Source organism: Diceros bicornis, chromosome 21, assembly GCF_020826845.1.
Source record: "Diceros bicornis minor isolate mBicDic1 chromosome 21, mDicBic1.mat.cur, whole genome shotgun sequence".
NCBI lineage: Eukaryota > Metazoa > Chordata > Mammalia > Perissodactyla > Rhinocerotidae > Diceros > Diceros bicornis.
Genome location: NC_080760.1, coordinates 11,014,572 through 11,035,377, shown reverse-complemented (window position 1 = coordinate 11,035,377; position 20,806 = coordinate 11,014,572). Strand labels below are relative to the sequence as shown.

The 20,806-nt window shown below is 36.3% G+C and overlaps 1 protein-coding gene across 4 annotated transcripts in view; it reads right to left on the bottom strand.

Moving 5' to 3' along the window:
* The window catches only part of SLC26A7 (solute carrier family 26 member 7), a 255,412-nt gene that overhangs the window by 17,590 nt on the left and 217,016 nt on the right, over nucleotides 1-20,806 (bottom strand). For all 4 annotated transcript variants that reach the window (XM_058564573.1, XM_058564571.1, XM_058564575.1 and 1 more), the window contains 6 exons: nucleotides 19,884-19,961; nucleotides 18,759-18,854; nucleotides 10,394-10,500; nucleotides 9,299-9,365; nucleotides 6,306-6,443; nucleotides 1,805-1,853 (listed from right to left, as the gene is read on the bottom strand). In XM_058564573.1, coding sequence (XP_058420556.1) covers nucleotides 1,805-1,853; nucleotides 6,306-6,443; nucleotides 9,299-9,365; nucleotides 10,394-10,500; nucleotides 18,759-18,854; nucleotides 19,884-19,961 — 535 coding nt within the window. The remainder of the gene's footprint in view (nucleotides 1-1,804; nucleotides 1,854-6,305; nucleotides 6,444-9,298; nucleotides 9,366-10,393; nucleotides 10,501-18,758; nucleotides 18,855-19,883; nucleotides 19,962-20,806) is intronic.

Genomic DNA, 20,806 nt, shown 5'->3' with positions numbered 1-20,806 from the left:
ATGGAATTTGAATTTTACAATGTTTTCTTTTGTCTCCCATTTTTTTTGCCCCATTATGTTTATCAGACTCATCCCATTTTCATAACTGTGTCAGTATACCACGTAATAAACATATCAAATAAAAACTCAAATGTATAAATATATCATAGTTTATTTATGCCTGCTACGTTTTTTTAGAAATATGAGCAGTTTCCAGGTCTGGATAGTTACAAACAGTACTGTGTAAATATCTTGTTTGTGTAATACACATAAGCTCTCATTTCTTTGGGATGTATAACTAGGAGTGGAATTGCTGGTCATAGGGAATGTACATCTTCACCTTTACATGATATGCCAAACTGTGTTCCAAGGTGTTTGTAACAGTTTACACTCTCACTAGCATTACAAGAGATTTCTTGTTGCCCTATATTCCCACCAACCCTTGATATCATCAGGTTCTTAAATTTTTTACCAATTTTATATGCACAGTGTTATTTATTGTGGATTAAATTCAAATTTCCCCAATAATTATTATGAATAATAACAGTGAAGTTAAGCATATTCTCATATGTTTATTGGTAAATTTGAAAATATCTCTTTTTGTGAAATGCCTGTTCATGTCTTTTGTCCATTTTTCTATTGGGTCATCTGCCTTTTTCACTCCTTGATTTGTTGGGGAGTGCAATCCTTTCTCCATTTCATATGTTACATCTATCTTCTTTCTCTCTGGCCTTATCTTTTCATGCTTTATGCGGTGCCTTGTGGTAAACAAAAGTTATTAATAATAATCTAGTGAAGTTTAATGATCGTTGTCTTTATGATTAATGCTTTACATTTCTTGTATATATTGTCCTATATTCCCTTCTAAATTTATATTTTGTCTACCACTCTTAGGACTTTAACCCACCCGGTACTGATTTGGGGGTGTGGTGTGGAGTAGTCTAATCTCATTCATTATGGATATATGATTGTCTCATCATCGTATATTAACAAGATTGTCCTTTCCTCACTGCTCTCAGTGCCACTTTTGTCACAAATCAAACACCAACATGTGTGAGTTTTTTGCCCTCCCCCGCCCCGGGCTCTCTATTCTGTCCTATTAATCTGTTGATTTATCTCTGAACCAATACCACACTGCATTGATTATCACAGATTTATAAAACATCTTGATCACTAAGAAAATATGCTCTCCCTCTTGTTCAGTCTTGCCTGTTCTAGGCCATTTAAGTTTCTATACAAAATTTGGAATGAGCTTATCAATTGCCATTAAAATGTGCTGTTATAATTTTAATTGGGATTATATTTATAAATAAATTCAAGAACTGACATCTCTTTGATACTGAGTATTCTAATTAATGGACACTGTATTTCCCTTCATTTATTTATAAATACCATTTATTTAAGTGCTTCAGGTGTTTATAATGTCTCATAATAAAGTTTTACACCTTCATCCTGTGTAGGTCTACACATCTTTACATAAATTTACTTCTAAAGGAGAGAGAACAGGAGGAAAGAGTAGGAGGAGGAGGAGGAGGAAGAAGAGAAGAAGGAAGTGAGGAGGAGAAGGGGAGAAGAGGAAGAAAAAAGTTAGAGAGGAGGAGGGGGGAGAAGGACAGAGCAGGGAAGGGAGGAGGAGGACAGAGGAGGAGAAAGTGGGAGGAGGGAGGAAAAGGGGGGGATTGTGGAGGGTAGAGGAAGATGAGGGGGAGAGAGGAGGGAGGAGGCGAGAGGAAGGAGGCAGAGGGGGAGAAGAAGAGAAGATTTCATTTTCTGGTCTATGTGCAAGTCAGAACACTTAGATTTTTTGTTTTTTAAGCTAACTCACCATTGCAGTTGCCATTGGATAGAGAATTGAGCAATGTGTTTTGTTCACACTGAAATGAAAACAAATATAAAGAAGAATAACATTTAAAAAATTCATTTCTGTCTCTGAAAAAAGCACATCATTCTTTTCTCCATGAATAACAAAAAACTAGCCTCCAATAATTATTTTTCACTAGATTTTTTTTCAGAATGATAAATACAACAAATTGAAATAATAAAATGATCATTAGTTCTAAGTGTTTACTCGCTTGGTAGATAATTTATGTTATCAAGTTAGACTATCTTCTTTAGAACATTTTCTACAAGACTAAGTTTTTTTGATTTTTGACCAGGAACTAAATGTTTGCATGTATTTTTTCATGTAGCATATCCAATCAGAAATTCACCTCATTAACACAGTATTTTCTGAGCGAGAGCCATTAACCATATATTTCATACTATACAAAAGTTAACTGTTCATCTGTGGGTCCACAAAAATGCCTGAGAAACATTCCTGATTTATGAAAATGCTGGAGAATGAAAATGACTCTGTATCCTACAATTAAACTTCCTTGAAATTGACAGTAATTGATGACTTTAACAAGATGACATGTAATCTACTTCTCAAATAATGTATTATTATTATTATTGTTAATGATGATAGCAATCAATACTTTTTACTTCTTACTATATATCAAGGACTTTACACTAATTATTTAATCCTCAGAACAAGCCTACGAAGTTATTAATCTCATTTTCCATATGAGGGAGCAGAAGATTGGAAAGGTTAAATAACTTGACCAAAGTCATAAAGCTAGTAAGAACCTGGGCTAACCCCAGATCTCATGCCTTTCCATTCTGAACCTCATGCTCCCAACCGCTACATCATACTCTTTCTCCCGTGGAATCAATTTTCACCTTAGAGGCTGACTAGAGAACATCTAACTGTTTTCTCTTCAGATACTCAGTGGTGCAGCTTATCTATTTTAAGTATGGCTCTGACAGCTATCACCAGGTTATGTTACACTTCTAACTCTCAATTTTTCCTCTGTGTAACACTCAGGTAATGCCTCTTACATGATGGGGCTGGTGATAACTAAATTAGACAGCCTAATTAAGGAGGCTGGCCCCCGAAAGAGAAAGTCAATGAATGCGCGTTTCCTTCTTCTCCTTTTAAAAACACTTTGTCTGAATCTCTGTGCAAAAGAATTTCAAATAATTTATGTACATACTCCACCTTCAAGAAGGTGGGGCACAGCTCCACACTCTTTTAGTGCGGACTGCACATAATGACTCGCTTGCAAAGACAACAGCATGGAAAGGTGAAAAATAGAGGAACTTTACAGTGGAGAAACCTGACAAACACTACCTCACTCAGGTGATCAAGGCTAACAATAACAGTGATAAATCATGGTGATAGTATGTACCCTTGATATGACATGATGAACATAGCACTGCACCTCTATAGTCTTCCTCCTAAAAACCCACATCCCTGGCCTTACCAAGAGAAAAACACCAGATAAACTCCAATAGAGGGGCATTCTATAAAATACCTGACCATTACTACTCAAAACTGTCCAGGTCATGAAAAAAGGAAAGTCTGGGAAACTGTCACAGCAAAGAGGAATCTAAGGAAATAGGACAATTAAATGTAACGAGATATACCAGTTGGAATCCTGGAACAGAAAAAGGACATTTGGTAAAACTAAGGAAATCTGAATAAAGCATGGACTTTAGTTAATGATAATGTATCCACATTGGTTCACTGATTGTAGCAAATACGTCACACTAATGCAAAATGTTAATAATAGCAGAAACTGTATGATGCAGGGTATATAGAAACTCTCTATATGAACTTCTCAATTTTTTTGTAAATCTAAAACTGTTCCAAAAAACAAAGTCTACTTAAAAAAATACATGTTCTGAGCAAAAGAAAATTTTAAATAGCAGACTGAAACTTCTCTTGCAAAGTGAGGCCACAAAATAGTGATTAATATTATTACATGAGTATCTGTACAAGAATAAGCACAAATCCATCAAACACTAGCCCCCTGAGATCCTCCTAAGCTCCTGCATACGGGGAGATATTCAATGGTGATATATGGGAAGTCTATCGCCACAGTACGGCAAAACAGGCAATCATTTTTTAGTCTGTGTTTTGAATAGGATGTGATTCTCCCTGTGCTGGGGTGTTTTAAATGCCGTTCCATCACCACCATCTGTTGAAAATGCAGCTGCCGGAGAAGAGAAGACCGAGGCCCCAGCAGAACACTCCAGTTAAGACAGAACCGTAGACCACTGTGTGCAGCCAGATAAAAGGAGACAAAGCTGCAGTAGAAATTAATTGATGCAGACTCATTACTCTAAAACGGAACTTGGAACAAGTGCACAGGCCTTAAAACAAGAAGCAGATATCCCAGACAGACAGTGCGTGAAAAGAATAATATGAGCCGCCCAAAGGAGCCTCCACTCTACTCAAGGCCACCCATTTAATCATTGAATAAAGGGTTATCCCCAGGGCCTCAGACAGCCGTGCTTCCTTCCAGATGACCGTCTGAATCCTTGGTGTATCCTTTAAAACTCACAGTACATAAATACACACAATATTGCATCATTCTCATTCTAGTGGAACTCAATCTCAGTAAATCCTTTCTCACCATCATAGAGTTCTGAATTAAAGAATCCCTTTGGGTGTGATTATCTACCAATAACCTAGCTCCAATGAACTCTATTTGTTTATTAGACTCAAATTTCTGAAGTCCCAGGTAGATAAAATGTTGTAAGTGGAGCCTCCTCACAGAAGACTGTGTTAATGAGGTTTACTGCTGACTTGACATGCTACAAGATAAACACATGCCAATTTTCATTTCTGAAAACAAACTGGAACAACCTCAGTCTTACAGGAAAATGTTCTAAGGAAAACACTATCGACTATCAATAAATAGTTATGAGAGTCTTCACGTCAGGTACTCTACTAGATATGATAAAGCCCACAAAGTAGTATACCACTTCAAGGAGTAAATTTACATTTTGGTAAAATAAGACCACAAACTTCTTGTGTAGGTTAATTAGGTTATTTGGAACTCTGGACAAATTTTTCCACATTACTGTTATGCATCATGGTTATGAGCTTAAGTTGGTCACAAGAACCCACCTATCTCATGATACAGCTGAATGTTGCCACAAGGTACAGCATGGCTTTGTGAAAGAAATATTCCTAGTATCCAAACTGAACAACTAGGAACGTCTCTCTGCCTTTGGCTTGAGAGGAAGTTCTTCTCAACCCAAAATCACAGTTGGTGGTTCCTAATAATCTGTGAAAGTGACATCCTAAAGAACACAGTGAGGGGAAAAGACTGGTCTGGAGATATATAAGCAGGGTCAGCTTCCTCGGCTTGTGACCTGTACAGTCCCGTAGGGCTCCATGCTTAGAAAGACTTCTCATCTGCTGTCACCATCTTGAAATTCTTAATAATTGTGGAACAAGGGACCTCACATTTTCATTTTGCATTGTGTCCAGCAAATTATATATCTGATCCTATATTTAGGGCCTCTGTGGTACAGATCACTATGAGGCCCAGAGGCAGAAGCATGAAGCTGCAAAGGATAGGAATGTGGTACTGGACAGCTCCTGAGACACCAGAAATGAGAGGGTCAAGATCTCCTATGTACCTGAGTGACTGGGAGATAATATATGTTCAAGGATACAAGAGAAAGACAGCTTTGTGATCTGGAGTAGTCAAACAAAGCTTCATGGAGAGGGTACTATTTGTACTCAATCAAACTAATAATATTAGCTAAGACTTTACAGTTTGAGTAGGACAGGCACTATTGTAAGTGCTTTGTATATATTAACTCATTTTGTCATCCCAATTACAGATGAGGAAGCGGAATCACAAAAGGTTCAATTACTAGGTTAAGTTCCCACAGCTCATAAGTGGCAAACCCAGGCAGCTTAGCTCCAAAATCCGTGCTCTTAAAATTGTAGAGGGCTTAAGGATTCAAACAATCACAGATAGCTCATTTATGTGAAACCATCCTGATGCACATTTGATTCAATATCTCTGTTAATTGAGATGACTTATAGAGAGAAAGAATGCTAGCATTTCATAATAATGTTATCATAATGATAGCAAAAGTCTATGCTTCTCTGAAATCAGTTATCATATTCTATCTCTTTTAGATTTGGATCTGACTCTTCTTTCTTCTGGTAAAAAGGTCCTTTAAGATAAGTGATTTGTCTTATTTATTCTTCTCAGGGTTATAGTACCTAGTACACATGTCTATTAGATATATGCTGAATGAATAAATGAATGAACAAATAATGAGTGAGAGTGATTACCTAAAAGCTAACTACAAGAACCAAATAAAAAGTAAAATATAATATAAGGTTTTGCTGAGGAGAGAGGTCTCCAAACACTTTTATAATGTATTATATTTACATGACACATTTTTAGTATCATGATATAAGGTTACCTGCTTCCTGTAGCATGACCCTGTAATCATGAAACAGTTGATCCTACCTTGCTGATATCATCCTGTAACTGGTTGCTGGCATTTTCCTTTTGGATTACATTTATTAGATCGGTATGAAACTTCTTCACATTCAGGAAAACAAGTGGATTGTTTATTGAGATAATTTTCACCTGCTGCAGGGTTTCCTTTTGGAGGAGAAAAGGAATAGATTCAGAGTTCTGACTGAAATAAAAAGAGGAAAACTCTATCCAATGGTCTACATCTTACAAGTCCAAATGTTACTCAATCATGGAAGCAATCTCTTAGCTAACATTTTCATTATTAAAATGTACTTGGAGAACTTAATACACTATCACGCTTCTTAGGGAAAACATGTACTTCCTCTTTACTAAGAAACACTAACAAGCATGAGATGAGTCTGCAGCTTTTCAGAAAACTGCCCTTATTCCTACTGACTGGGTTTTGGTGGGGCAACAGCCTAGAATATCCAAAGAGAACCAGGAAGACCTATCCTCCCAAAAGTACCTTTTCCACACAATCTAGAAATTAAAAATTCATTTACTTAACCTACAGTGTTTTTAAAAAATAAAAAATGTCCTGAAGAGTCAACCATTAGTCATTTACCTCATAACAACCTAGCCTTCTTTCAGTTGGAATATAACGTTACTAGTGATTGATAGTACTAACTGGAGAAGGAAACCAAGAGGTAGTATCAGGAATGTAACTTCACTTTGGGCCTAGGTTACATTGGATTAAGATAGTCAGAAGGAAAAGTTTCAACACAAAAGGTGACTGCTTTGGCCATTTGCCCAGGTCTTCCTGGCAGCAATTGGTGGTATGCAACTAAAAATGTCTTCTCCACTACCTTTGGGGCAGTCGTCTGATCTAGAAATTGAGAGGATGGTAAGTTCTATGAAATGGTAAGTCCTTACCAACTAAATAAAGCAGTATTCTTTCAGGCTTCAGTACTCACATAGAAGAGGAGATGCAGAGAATAGTGAAGCACACAGGCAAGAAAGAAAGAGAGAAGAAAATACTAGGTCCGTGAATTTGGACACTTCATCTAACCTCTCTCAGTTTCCTATTTTTAAAAATTAAGTAAATATTTAAATTAGATAGTCTCAAAAGTTTCTACAGCTACAAAACTGATTATACTCTAGAAAGGGAGATTTGCTACAAATAAACAACTCAAGAAAACAAAAGTCCTTAAGTTACCAAACTAACTTTTAATCAAGAGTAAATCTCTTACAAAACAAAGTAACACAATTCTTCAGCCTGTCATACTTAGTTTTCACAAAGCCCCACATGGTAGATTGACCCACTAATCACACCACATGACTGCGCAAAATGTTGTTTTAAGTTAAGATAATATTTGTTTTGAAAGAGAGGTATTTGTTAGAGATTCAAATTGTGCCAGAAAAGAAATTCTCAGTGGTGTGAATTCACTGAGTGGGAAGAGATCTCTCACGTTGAGGACGAGTGTTCCACGTGACGAAGGCCTGCAAGAGCGCATGAATGGAAGAGAGGAGCAACAGGTCACCACCACACTCTCAGTTAGCTAAAAATGTCACCTACCAGTTCATAGTCAAACCTTACTTTGTCTTAGTTTTTTTCCCTCTTATTTTTGATACAAAACACTAAATAACTAGTGAGATATAATATTCTAATAAAATTAAGCTTTCCATGTGACAGTTATTATTCAGGTGGATGACTACACTGGAACTAAAGTTTAAAGACATGGAGAAATTTCAGCATTTTCATCTTCCTACAAATCCCCTCATTCACTTCCCCACATGTTTAGACTGAGAAGAAGGTAAGGATTAGATAGAGTTTATTAACCAGTGATCTTTAAGCTAAAGAATAGTCAAACTTGAATTCTGTTTCAAAGTTAAGAATGTCAAGGTTAATGTACATAGCTCTATGTGTGGGGCAGATACACAGAGGACTTCTGGGGCCTGAAAATCAGTCTGGGACTTTGCAAAAGCACTAAATTCCTATGGAAAATTTAAAGAAAGAGATAGGAAAGAAACAAAAGGCAGCATTGGTAGAAAACTTGAGCCTGGGACACCCTCAAAGGCTCTGAACTTAAATAGCTCTCTATAAAGCAAATCTAAAAACTTATTAAAAACACAAGCCATTTTCCTGGATGTCACAGGACTCCTGGTGCTACTTCCTACTTCCAGTGTACTCAGAAATACCCTGACATTGGTCCCTCTGGTGGGAGGCCAGTTCTCTCTGTTCTGAGGGCAATCATGAGATACTGAAACAAATAAATGTGAAAAATAAAGAAAAAAAGGTTAGCCAAACATTTACAAAGCAGATTGAAAGTGAGGCCAATTTTTAAAAAGTCGCAAAAAATTCAAGTCACCATTTCTTTCCCTCACTTTAAACTTGTTTTGGTCATCCCTTAGAATAAGAAACTAGAACTCAAGCACAGCTGGCTTGCCTAAGCATGGACAGGGTGAGACAATTTATGTAAGTTGTTTCCTTAAAAAGGTGTCCACTGTGCAAGAAACCAATCCCACCAGCACTCTATAACCACTGGACTTAATTTCTCTCTGTTAATAATACAGTCTCATTGACTCTGTTAAAAACAAAAAACAAAACACACCAATACCATGATCCAACTTTGCCTTATTCCCTTCTCTATTCCCTATCTTCCTTCACCATTTAATTCAGAATAGACTATTAGTTAGTTTGACTGTTTTACGCAACTTAGTAATGGAAAAGAGGTTTCCAAATGCCTGAAATACTCCAGACCATGATTCTACTGTGAACTGTAGTTCCATGAACCATGCTATCATCTTATCTGAATGCTAACACAAGATTTTTGTTGTTGTTGTTGTTCTATTGATTTGTTGCATATCAATTGCCATACGTATGGTGGTCACACATATACCATTGTAAGTTCACACTAATTAAAAATAGAATTCTCATATTTTTAAATGTTATAATTTATCTGCTTCTTACGATATCTTAAAACTGTCTGATCCACAAAAATTGTTAATAATTGCACAAAGGAAAAGGAAACTAAACTTACGCCATCCATTTCTGTCTTCACTTTAAATTCTATTTCTTTTATGTTTTTTACATGCAGAGTCTTTGCTCTAGAATTAAGGCAGATAGAAAATAAAATGTCATTTTTTAATCACTACATTAACCATGAAGAAGTAAAAAGAGTAAATCATTTTAACTTAACAATTGGAACATGTCTAAAATGGTTTAGATCCTATATCTCATTTGTTCATAAAACATTGGTAAATCTGTATTTCTCTGGGATCCTCAGGAAGAGTAACAACAGAGACATCTAAGTAGAGATTAAAAAATGTAATTTACCTCATCTGGGTTCCCAGCTACCATATCTCCAAGCTACAAGAGGTGGATTGACACCTTGTGGATTGAAGAGTTACAAGAGGGAAGGCTAGAGAGTATATAGTTTTTGAGAAAAATCTTGTTTTAGGGGAAAGGAAGTAAAGAGGGAATCAATGGAAAGATAGGACCATATTATGATGAATCTACATAGATAGATTCTATAAAAATAGAATCTGTAGAGGTAAAACTCAAAACTTTTAATATATTATTTCACATAGACTTTCAAAGGAGGATGAGAAGAGAGTAGAATCATTACCAAATGATGGACACTGGGGAAACAGAAAAAGAACTGGTCAGTAAAAAGACAAAAGAGAATGTATTCTTCAATAAATTATCTAGGAAAAAGTATATAGATAGATAGATTAATATTGCTTCTGAAAAATTAAATTTGCTGAAGTTATTTAATTTTCCAAATGATTACACTGTCATATGGTTTGTGTCTCATTGAATACTATATCCCTTCACTTAATTAAAAAAAAAATACCTCTGTGATGCAGTGTATGGCTATGGGGTTAATTTATTTACTTTAATAGATTTTGTATATTCTATTTTATAGTAATGACAAAATATTTCTCTTCATTAAGACCAATATTGTTACATACCATATATAGATAAAACCTTTTCTTTTCTTTTTGTCTCTAATTCTCCGACACCAAATAAAACATGAGATTGTAGTACTATATATTCCACAGAAATAAAACTGGTAATGCCATATACTTTGCTGCTGTGTCAGAATAAACAAAGCATTTAAATAAGATCTTACCTTGGGAAGCGACCAATCACGATAGCTATGGTACAGACAACACCAAACAGCAGCCCTACATTGGCAGCAAAACATATTGTAAATATATATGTACTGACCCATATGCCCTGAAAGAGAAACAGGAAACAGAAGACGTGAGTCCTTAGGTATTCTCATCTTTCTCATGATTGCTAAACTCCTCACAATCTTATTCTACAACATTCCTGTGACCAAATCTCTCAGCAAGAATATATTATCTAAGAAGTGCTAAACAGAGGCCCAGGAACATAGAAACAAATCCTGGCCCCATCAGACTCTCTCAGCAGCAGAGGTGGGGAAAAGGTGCATTCTTTTATTTCTAGACACTGCCAATCCTTACCTCAATCCCTAACAAACACTTTATTTAAGATCTGTGAATGGCTGATTTAAAAAGTAGGCCATAATTTCCCACTGTTTTCTCATTTAATGCGATAATATTACAAGCAATTGTTTGCAGATTTTTGGTCATTCCCGACAACGTTGTTTTTTAGCATTGCTATAAAAAGAACTAAAGTAGTTTATTACTACATAAGACTCTCAGAGCCTAATGTTAGAATGACTGACTACAACAACATGACCAAAACCACTTTTAGGTCAACTACTATAAAGATTAGTATAATTTTATTTACAATGGCCCACTTCTTGTGAAACTGTGAAAGCTAAAAAGTTAGGGCCAACTTAGTTCTTCAGAATATTTCAAAAGATTGCAAGAAAATTCTAGTTTCCCTTTAGTTGGAATTCCAACATTATCACAGTTTTGTCCACCACTTCACATTACAATTTACAACAAGATATTGTATTATAATGGCATTTCTAAGTTTACTGCTGGCAAAAAACATCTTTAAAAGCAAAATAATTTGTGAAATCCAGAAGGTTATATTTTCTAAACACAAAATCCTGCCTGTAGAGCAACAAAATTTTCGAACTCTCTTTTCCTCCAAATTCCTATGCATACAACTCTAAATTGATTTTTCTGTCCCAATAGCTGTATTATCACTTTAAAACATCTTCAACAACAGAATTCAATTCCATACGCAAATGAAAGAGTTAGAAACTTCTCTATAATCTGAAAACAGCATAGGTTCTTGGAAGGGGAGTGTAGATGTTTTTTTCAGACAAGTGTGAAACAAATGTTTATAAAGGGCATTTTTTACTTGAAATGCTTCTCCTTTGTCTGTATTATTTATCTACATTGAGTTTGAGTCGTTCTTAATGAGGGGCTATTTTGAAAAGCTAAGCCTTTGGAGGTAAATGGAGGGATTTTTTATCTGCAAAATTCCTTTTGATACGGAAGAAACAAACATTCTGGAGTAAAAGTAAAAGAAAAAAACATGAGAGTATTCTCATGTTAAGATCCATCACCTACAAATGTAATGCTAAGTTAGCACTTACTGTTACATCATCCTCAGCCCATCATCTGACAGGTTAGACACTGAGATGCTCCTCCTCTATTCAGCTGAATAGACAGCCATTTGAATCTTCTATTTGTACACAGTGTATTGTTTCCTTCCTAATGTATTACACTATACTTGATCATCTATAAAATAAGGCTGCAAGTTTTTGATCATTATTTCAACTTGCCATGCTTGCTCTGTTTCTCACTCATCTCTCAATGCTGACTGAACCTGTCTGGGTGTGGCAGAATAAGACCTCACCAAACGCTTTATAAGTCCAGTTCCTTCTGGCCAACCTCCACGATTCAATACAGCATAGTGAACGGAGGATCCTGGTCCCTGCCATTTAAACAACCAGAGCCTGGAGGCCATGATTCTCCAAAGCAACCAAAAATTTTGGTACCATCTGGTTCCATTTTTAAAGCATATTTACTCTCCCACAATTATCTACTGTTAGCTGGGTTTACAGTACTTAGTTATTTCCTGGGGCTACATTTACAGCTTTGAAAAAAATATCAAATGAAAATTAATAACAACGACCAGTAAATAATTCCATTGGTTAGAATAAGTCCCAACACTATTCTGTAACAATTCCTATTAAAGATCCAAATGCTTGGTTGTTATAGTTATAAGGAATTGGTTAGCTCTTGGGCCTTTATTTTTTTTTCATTATGTGTTCCCTTCTCTATTTGGTACTCACAGGCCCTAAACACAAGCTAGTCCCAAAGCTGACCTCAAGTAGGAAACATATAAACTCTTGTTCCTTATATAAAATGCATCAGTGTAAAGCACAGTTTATCAGCTACTCGATCACTTTGCCTCTCCCTGATCCATCTGTAATCCTATTTGTTTTGGTGATTGATCTACATTACTAAATTTCTTTAGGTCTGAATTCTATCCACACTGTTCTGTTACTCAAATTCAGTTCTATGCCCACAAGTCAGGCCTCCATTTTGGATCACCATTTCCTCATTACCTCAAAGAGAGTTTTGACCTATAACTCAAAGTAGAATCATTAATATAGTGTAAAAAATTCAAAGAAAGAAAAATTTCTGATTTTTCATGCTTACATGATTTTTTAAACTTTCAACCTTTGAATTATTTCATATATATACACATCGTTGGTAACTTTACTTCCATGATATTTTTGTGTGTGTGTGCCTGTGAGGAAGATCGGCCCTGAGCCAACATCTGCCAATCCTCCTCTTTTTTTTGCTGAGGAAGACTGGCCCTGGGTCAACATCCATGCCCATCCTCCTCTACTTTACGTAGGACACCACCATAGCATGGCCCGACATGCGGTGCATTGGTGCGCGCCCGGGATCCAAACCGGCGAACCCCAGGCCGCCGCAGCGGAGCACCCGCACTTAACCGCTTGCACCACCAGGCCGGCCCCTCCATGATATTTTATGTATACTCTATCTATTGAGTAATCTGGATATATTCTGTCTATTGTGTAATATAGCCTATATTCAAAAAAGTCTGCAACATTCTTACTCCAAATGCTATGCCCAGATCATATCCCAATAATCCATGGCTTCTCACTGTTGAATTTCTTATCAACTAAGTGATACCTGTCCACTTCAACCACAGGAGACCACTGTCAAGCTAAATCCAATGTCCCATTTACTCATCATGCATCTGCTATACCCATGTCACCTTTCTCAACCTTAACTTTTGCCCATACCATGCTGTCTACTTACTCCAAGTTTTCAACTATCACCCCTACGCAGGAGACTACCAATTCCGAGCTGCTGTTAAACCATTTTTCAAACTGTCTACTAAATACCTTCAAAGTCAATATGTCCAAATGTAAACTCATTAACCTCATCCCCAAATCTGCCCTTCCTCCAATATTCCCTTTCAATGATAACACTAATATTCTTCAACACACTGCAATCAGAAACCTTGGAATCATATTTTACTATTTTTCCTTTTTCATCTACTTGCCCAATCATTTCCTAAGTCCTATCAATTATTAATAAAAAATATCTCAAATAATACTCTCTATTCAATTCACTGATAATGCCCTAATTCACACTTTACTGTTGCTCCCCTAGACTATTCTGACAGCCTCCTACTTAACTATCTGCTTTTGTTATCAGCACTGTAAACTATTTACCGTATTGCTGCCAGAATTACCCTTCCAAGTATAGATTTGGATATCAGTTTTAGATGGTATATTAAAGGCATTTTTACTCTACTTCCCTCTATTAAAGTTCACCAAAAACAATATAAGAACTGAATAGACAGGGAAGAAAATCCAGACAATGAAACAAGAACATGGTCACAACCCCTAACTACAAAATATGGTGTAGACTTGCCAAATACTGTGAAACTTGGAAGATACCAAGGAGGCCTCTGGAAACCAAGAAATTTATCCTCAAAGTTCAATAAATTATAGATTTCTCCATGAATGTCACAATTTTGAAAGTTCTAGACAATAACCTTCTAATGAGTGCTTTAAGTTCTAGGGGCAATGGTGGGGCACCAGAGAAGAAGGAAATGTACCCATATGGTATCCATTTGATACCATAGAAAGAAGAGCAGTAAGGTAAAATGCCATTTGTATCACTTACAACCTAGATTCCCAACCAAAGAAAACTGACAGAGGATGAACAAGGTGAAGAATGAGAAGAGATAGCAAGAGTCAGATCACCAGGGAGCTTATGATTTGTAAGGCTTTGTTTCAACTAGGGACAAATCTTCAGATGATGTACCTAAATCAGAGAGGTGATTTACCTCCTGCCCTCACTTCCTACCTCCTGTCCTCACTTCCTACCTCCTGTCCTCCTCACATTATTTTTCAGCAAATAGCTAGGTCCACTGAAAATGCATTATAATCATAAAGGAATCAGCAAGGGACATATTCATACAAACAAGGATAAGAAAGAAAGAAAACAATGAAATAGAGACAGAGGGTAGGTTTAGACATGTCATAGGCAATAAAATCTCAGGAAAAAAATCCTCAAAAGTAGACATGAATAATCAAAGAAGAAAAACTATGTTAAAAAAAGAAAAAATGGGGCTGGCCTGGTGGCATAATGGTTAACGTTCACACGCTCCACTTCAGTGGCCCGGAGATCGCAGGTTCTGATCCTGGGTGCAGACCTACGCGATGCTTATCAAGCCATGCAGTGGCGAGTGTCCCACAAACAAAGTAGAGGAAGATGGGCACGGATGTTAGCCCAGGGCCAATCTTCCTCAGCAAAAAAAGAGGAGGATTGGCAACAGATGTTAGCTCAGAGCTAATCTTCCTCACCAAAAAAAAAAAAACAAAAAAGAAAAACTGAAGGAGATAAAAAGCAAGCTGTAAAATTTCGAAAAGGAATTAGATGTAAATAAAAACATTACAGAGATAAAACCCATATTTAAAGCTAAAAAAATCAAATAACCACAACTAGAAATATGTAATCAAAGATACAGTGTCCAGAGAAACCACACACACACAACTCCCAAAGTAATCATGGGAAAATGTATAGATATGATGAGAGACAAAATAAAATTAACAAATAATTTGTTAAGAGAACAGAATATATAGATTTTAAAAATATTCAAAGATAGAAGAAAAATTGTGAATATAATTCTGGATTCTGAGATCAAAAGAATATGTCACTCTCACAGAAACTTGATACTGGGTGTTCAACCACAATAAATATTCTGATAATATTACCAAACTTCATGGGCAAGAAAGAACCTCATTAAGCATCCATTTAGAAAACAAACACATAAAATAACAAAAAAGGTCGTGTTGACCTGTGATTTCCCTGCCTTATCCCTCAATGCCTGAAGATAACGCCAAGTCCAAATGCTGAGAGAAAGCACTTTAGAGTCAGCCAAAAACTTCCTTCTAGTATAAAAAGAAAACAGATATTTTCACCATGCAATAGCTCAGGGAATTAAAAACACATAAGCTCTTCTTGGAAAACTACTTGGTGATGACATACAGAAAACAGAGATGAATTGAAATAAATAACTCAGGAATGAGAACCTGTATTTAAAAAAAAAAAAAAAGGACTAAAGGTAATCACTTGCATTTCAACAATCTTCTATGTTCTATAACTCAATGAATCACATCACATTCCTCCAGTGATGTTCCTAACCAGAAACTTAGAAGTCATTCTAGACTGATGCACTTTATGTGAGCAATTGGTGGAGAGGGCTAACTAATGCAACCTCTTCAATATTTTTCAACTCTGTTGTCTGCTCTTGAACCTCATGGTCTCAGTTGTGGTCCAGGGCTTCCTCATTTATTTCCTAAATTACTAAAGCAGTGGTCCAATTGACGCATACTTCATCAGTTTGATCCGTCTTACTCAAATTACTCAAGTAAACTTTCTAATACATGAATCTTTGTCCTATTTCTCATCTCAGTGATGCCTCACTGCCTTCAGGATGAAGTCTAATCTTCTTTGCAGGACATGAGCAGCCTTTCCCAGTCCAATCCATTCTTAACTTTTCCAACCCATCTGTTACTACTCCTACCCTCACATTAGATGTTCTACCCGTCATTTCCTGGAAGAAGCCTTCCCTGATATCTCTCCCCTTCCAATATGGTAATGTGCTCCCTCTTCTGTGATTTATGAGTTCATTAGAAATATCTTTATCATAGGGGTATCTAATAGCTTAAGTTTGCATTTTCTCATTTCTCTATTTCCATGTGCTACCTCACATATATCACCTTAAAAAAGTCATGATCTTACACAAAAATTAACTCAAAATGGATTAAAAGACTTGAAGGTGAGACGTGAAACCATAAAACTCCTAGAAGAAAATATAGGCAGTACACTCTTTGACATTGGTCTTAGTAGGATCTTTTCAAATACCATATCTACTTGAGCAAGGGAAACAAAAGAAAAAATAAACTAATGAGACTTCATTAGACTAAAGAGCTTCTGCAAGGCAAAGCAAACTATGAACAAAACAAAAAGACAACCGACCAACTGGGAGAAAATATTTGCAAATCATATATCCAACAAGGGGTTAATCTCCAAAATGTATAAAGAACTCATACAACTGAATAACAAAAAAACAAACAACCCGATCAAAAAATGGGCAGAGGATATGAACAGACATTTTTCCAAAGAAGATATACAGGTGGACAACAGACACATGAAAAGATGTTCAACATCATTAATCATCAGGGAAATGCAAATCAAAACTACAATGAGCTATCACCTTACACCTGTTAGAATGGCTGTGATTACCAGGACAAAAAGCAACAAATGTTGGAGAGGATGTGGAGAAAAGGTAACCCTCATACACTGCTGGTGGGAATGCAAACTGGTGCAGCCACTATGGAAAACAGTATGGAGATTTCTCAAAAAATTAAAAATTGAAATACCATGTGATCCCGCTATTCCACTACTGGGTATTTATCCAAAAAACTTGAAATTAACAATTCAAAGAGACTTATGAACTCCTGTGTTCATAGCAGCATTATTCACAATAGCCAAGATATGGAAGCAACCCAAGTGCCCATTGACTGATGAATTGATAAACAGTATGTGGTATATATACAATAGAATACTACTCAGCCATAAAAAAAGACAAAATCGTCCCATTTGTGACAACATGGATGGAACTTGAGGGTATTATGTTAAGTGAGGTAAGCCAGACAGAGAAAGACAAACACCGTATGATTCCACTCATATGTAGAAGATATAAACAAATTCGTGGACAAAGAGAACAGATTAGTGGTTACCAGAGGGGAAGGGGGTTGGAAGTGGGCCTAGGGGTAAAGGGGCACATATGTATGGTGACTGACAGATAATAACGTACAACTGAAATTTCACGGTTATAAACTATATGACACCAATAAAAAAAATGTCATGACTTTCCAACAGCCTGGCTAATTTTGGCCTCTTGGCCGGTCTACCAAATACTGTTCTTCAAGTCTCAGTTCACATTTCAGCTCTGCTGTAAGAGCCTTTCTTATTAGCCTAGCCCAAGTTAAATGCTCCAGCCTCTATTTTTCCCCAGCACTAAGCTTGTACTTTTGCTTCTAGGTCATGTTGTATCATGCCTTGCATAATAAGAGTGTTTCCATGTCTGCTTCCTGCACAAATGTAAGTGTCTGGAGAGGACAAATAGATTTTTATTCATCTCTGGCACCCAGCATGTTACTTTGGTAGAACCTCAGTAATATTGAGCCTTAGGAGAAGTACTATGAAAGTAGGCTCAAGCATAAGTAATTCCCCAAAGTCTCTCAGAGTAAAAAATCTGAAGGAGGGGGAATACATAGATAATTGCATTTCAATATGGTGAATACCATAATAGAGCTAAACAATGGGTACTCATGAAATACTTCACCCGTATGGGAGAGAGAAAGAATTTTGGATGCTCTTGCATAGATACATTTCTCTAGAATAAGTTGTTAAATATTTCCGTTCGTAGAAGCCACACTTTATCATTGTTCAGTATAATTTAATCTGTTCCTGGCAATACCCTGTTAACATAATGCTCCTCTTAATGTGACCCATTTAAAAGACAATTCATGAGACTTTTTGTATTTAGAATGAATACAGTCACTGTTACGATGTTCACCCTATATTAATGCAGCATATATTTCTTAGCAAGTAATGCTGGTTTTACATACATGTTATAAATGATCATATTTCCATTAGTATGTACTTCCTTGATGAGCTTCACTTCCAGAATCAATTCTTATTGGAAACTGGGAATCCCCAATCCACTCAAGTTAGCTAGCATTTCTTTAAAAGTTCTCAAACAATACATCAATCAAAATTTGACAAAATTTCATTTCTGTTTCTTATTAAGATATTTTACATTTTAATGCTTTTAGTAAGAGTATGAAAAAAATAAATGGTAATTTATAAAGTATACAAGTCTCAAATGGCTAAAACTATTTTCTGCAAGTGAAAATATTAAAGCTTATTTTCTAACACGTGCTTAAGACAAAGAGGGAAAGTTTCGGTCAAATTTCTACTTACCCAATCGATTTTATCCACATTCCAATATTTTTTTAAATCACGAAACTGTATTAGCATTCCCTTCAGTCCCACGACAATAATACTTGCAAGAACACACTACAAATAAGAAATAAGTTAATGAAGAAGCAAGACAAAGATTTTAATCTAAATTTAAAAGGACCAACGTATTTTTGTTTCTTTGTTTTTAAAGTATTTACGAGAGAAAAGCAATCACCATTTAGAAGACTAAAGTAATATTTGTTTTGTTTAGCACTAACCTATTATTGTCCTTTAGGAATATAATATCAATTCTAGAAAAATCACAGGATAAAATTTATGCCATTCTAAAAAACAATACAGAAAGAAAAAGAAAGGTAGTGTGATCAAAGTGGATGTTACAAGGCTAAATGTCCTCTTTATAATTATTATTCACTGCCATTTGTTTGAAAATTTTTTGTTGCAAAAAATTAAATATTTATATCATATATTTCTTTATAATTACCTCAAGTATCAGTTATCTGGTTTCACCTGAAGATGTTAAAACTCTCTAGAAAAGTGAACTTGAATATTTGGAAGATCCTCCTGTGGAAATTATTTAATCTCACTATATGAATGAAGAATTAGAACAAGAAAGGACTGAGACAGTCTCTGCTCTCTGAAGACTGGGATCTTACTTGCACCACTTTGATGCCCCAGGCTTATGAAAGGCAAGGTAAACACTGGTACCAGTGTTCTGAGTCACTTTGCATAAAAATGTACCAAGAGTGGCAAGGTGTATTTTGTTCCCTACTCTCTTGCCCAGCATGCATTTTCTAACAGTCCAAGTTCTGATAAAATTCTTCCAAAGTATACTTCTTATAACAGAGATTGCCTAGTTCCACCTTGCAAATGAGCACATAATAAATCTAATTCTACAATGCCAATTTTATATGAGAGCCTAAGAATTAGAAAACAGTCATGGTACCCTCCCATTCCTCCCCCATCAAATGTGGTCTCTTTCCATCTCTCCTCCATTCAACTATTATTTATGTCACATGGTTTTCAGATTTAGGATCATTGAGGTTACTCTTTGAAGAAATTTTAATATACAATGATTCTCATTAAAAGTAAAGTTAAAGAGTAGACAATGAAAAAGCACTACTGTACCATGGGCAGCCAGTAAAGCAAAGGTCCTATTGCATAGATGACTATCAGCACAAAAATGCAAGATATTAGACAAGCCACCTGTAAGATACAAGACAGACAAAAAGAAAGTTTTGACCTTTCTCATTATCCCAAAGTTATAGGGAGGGGAGAGATAATTCTTAGTTCTTCTTGATTAGAAGAAACAAAATGTTGGCACACGATTGTTAAATTGCGTAGACTATCATCATCTATATTTTGCAGCTGAGGGAACCCAAATGAGACAGCTGACAAACTAGTGGAATCAAATTAAGTCAGTGATGAGAGAAAAGCAATTCCACACGAAGAAATAGGACACCATCAACTCTTATCACACATCACAGCAATGGCTTTTTTTGTTTAATAGTGAAAGTGACATTTCAATTAAAAGTCTTTTAGCCTGTTGCTCAACCTGACTCCCCTCCTCATTTCCTAGCGAGTTGTTCGGGTAATAACTGAATATGCCACTTAGGGTTTTTCTGTGCTGATGACAAATTCCACAGAAGCATTTACTCTCTTTGAAATTCTTTGTTAGGAAGGGCTCTAGCATGAAGCAGGTACATAGGATTGTGGGAGCAGTCCCTGCAGTGAAACAGACTTAATTTTATCAACCCTGAAAAGTCATTGGTATCATGTTCTAAACATCTCAACCTGCTGACAAAAGGCAATTAAAAACACCTGGCTAGGGGCCAGCCCCGTGGCGTAGCAGTTAAGTGTGCGCGCTCCGCTGCTGGTGGCCCAGGTTCCATCCTAGGTGTGCACCGACACACTGCTTGTCAGGCCATGCTGTGGCAGCATCCCACATAAAGTGGAGGAAGATGGGCACAGATGTTAGCCCAGGGCCAGTCTTCCTCAGCAAAAAGAGGAGGATTGGCATGGATGTTAGCTCAGGGGCTGATCTTCCTCAC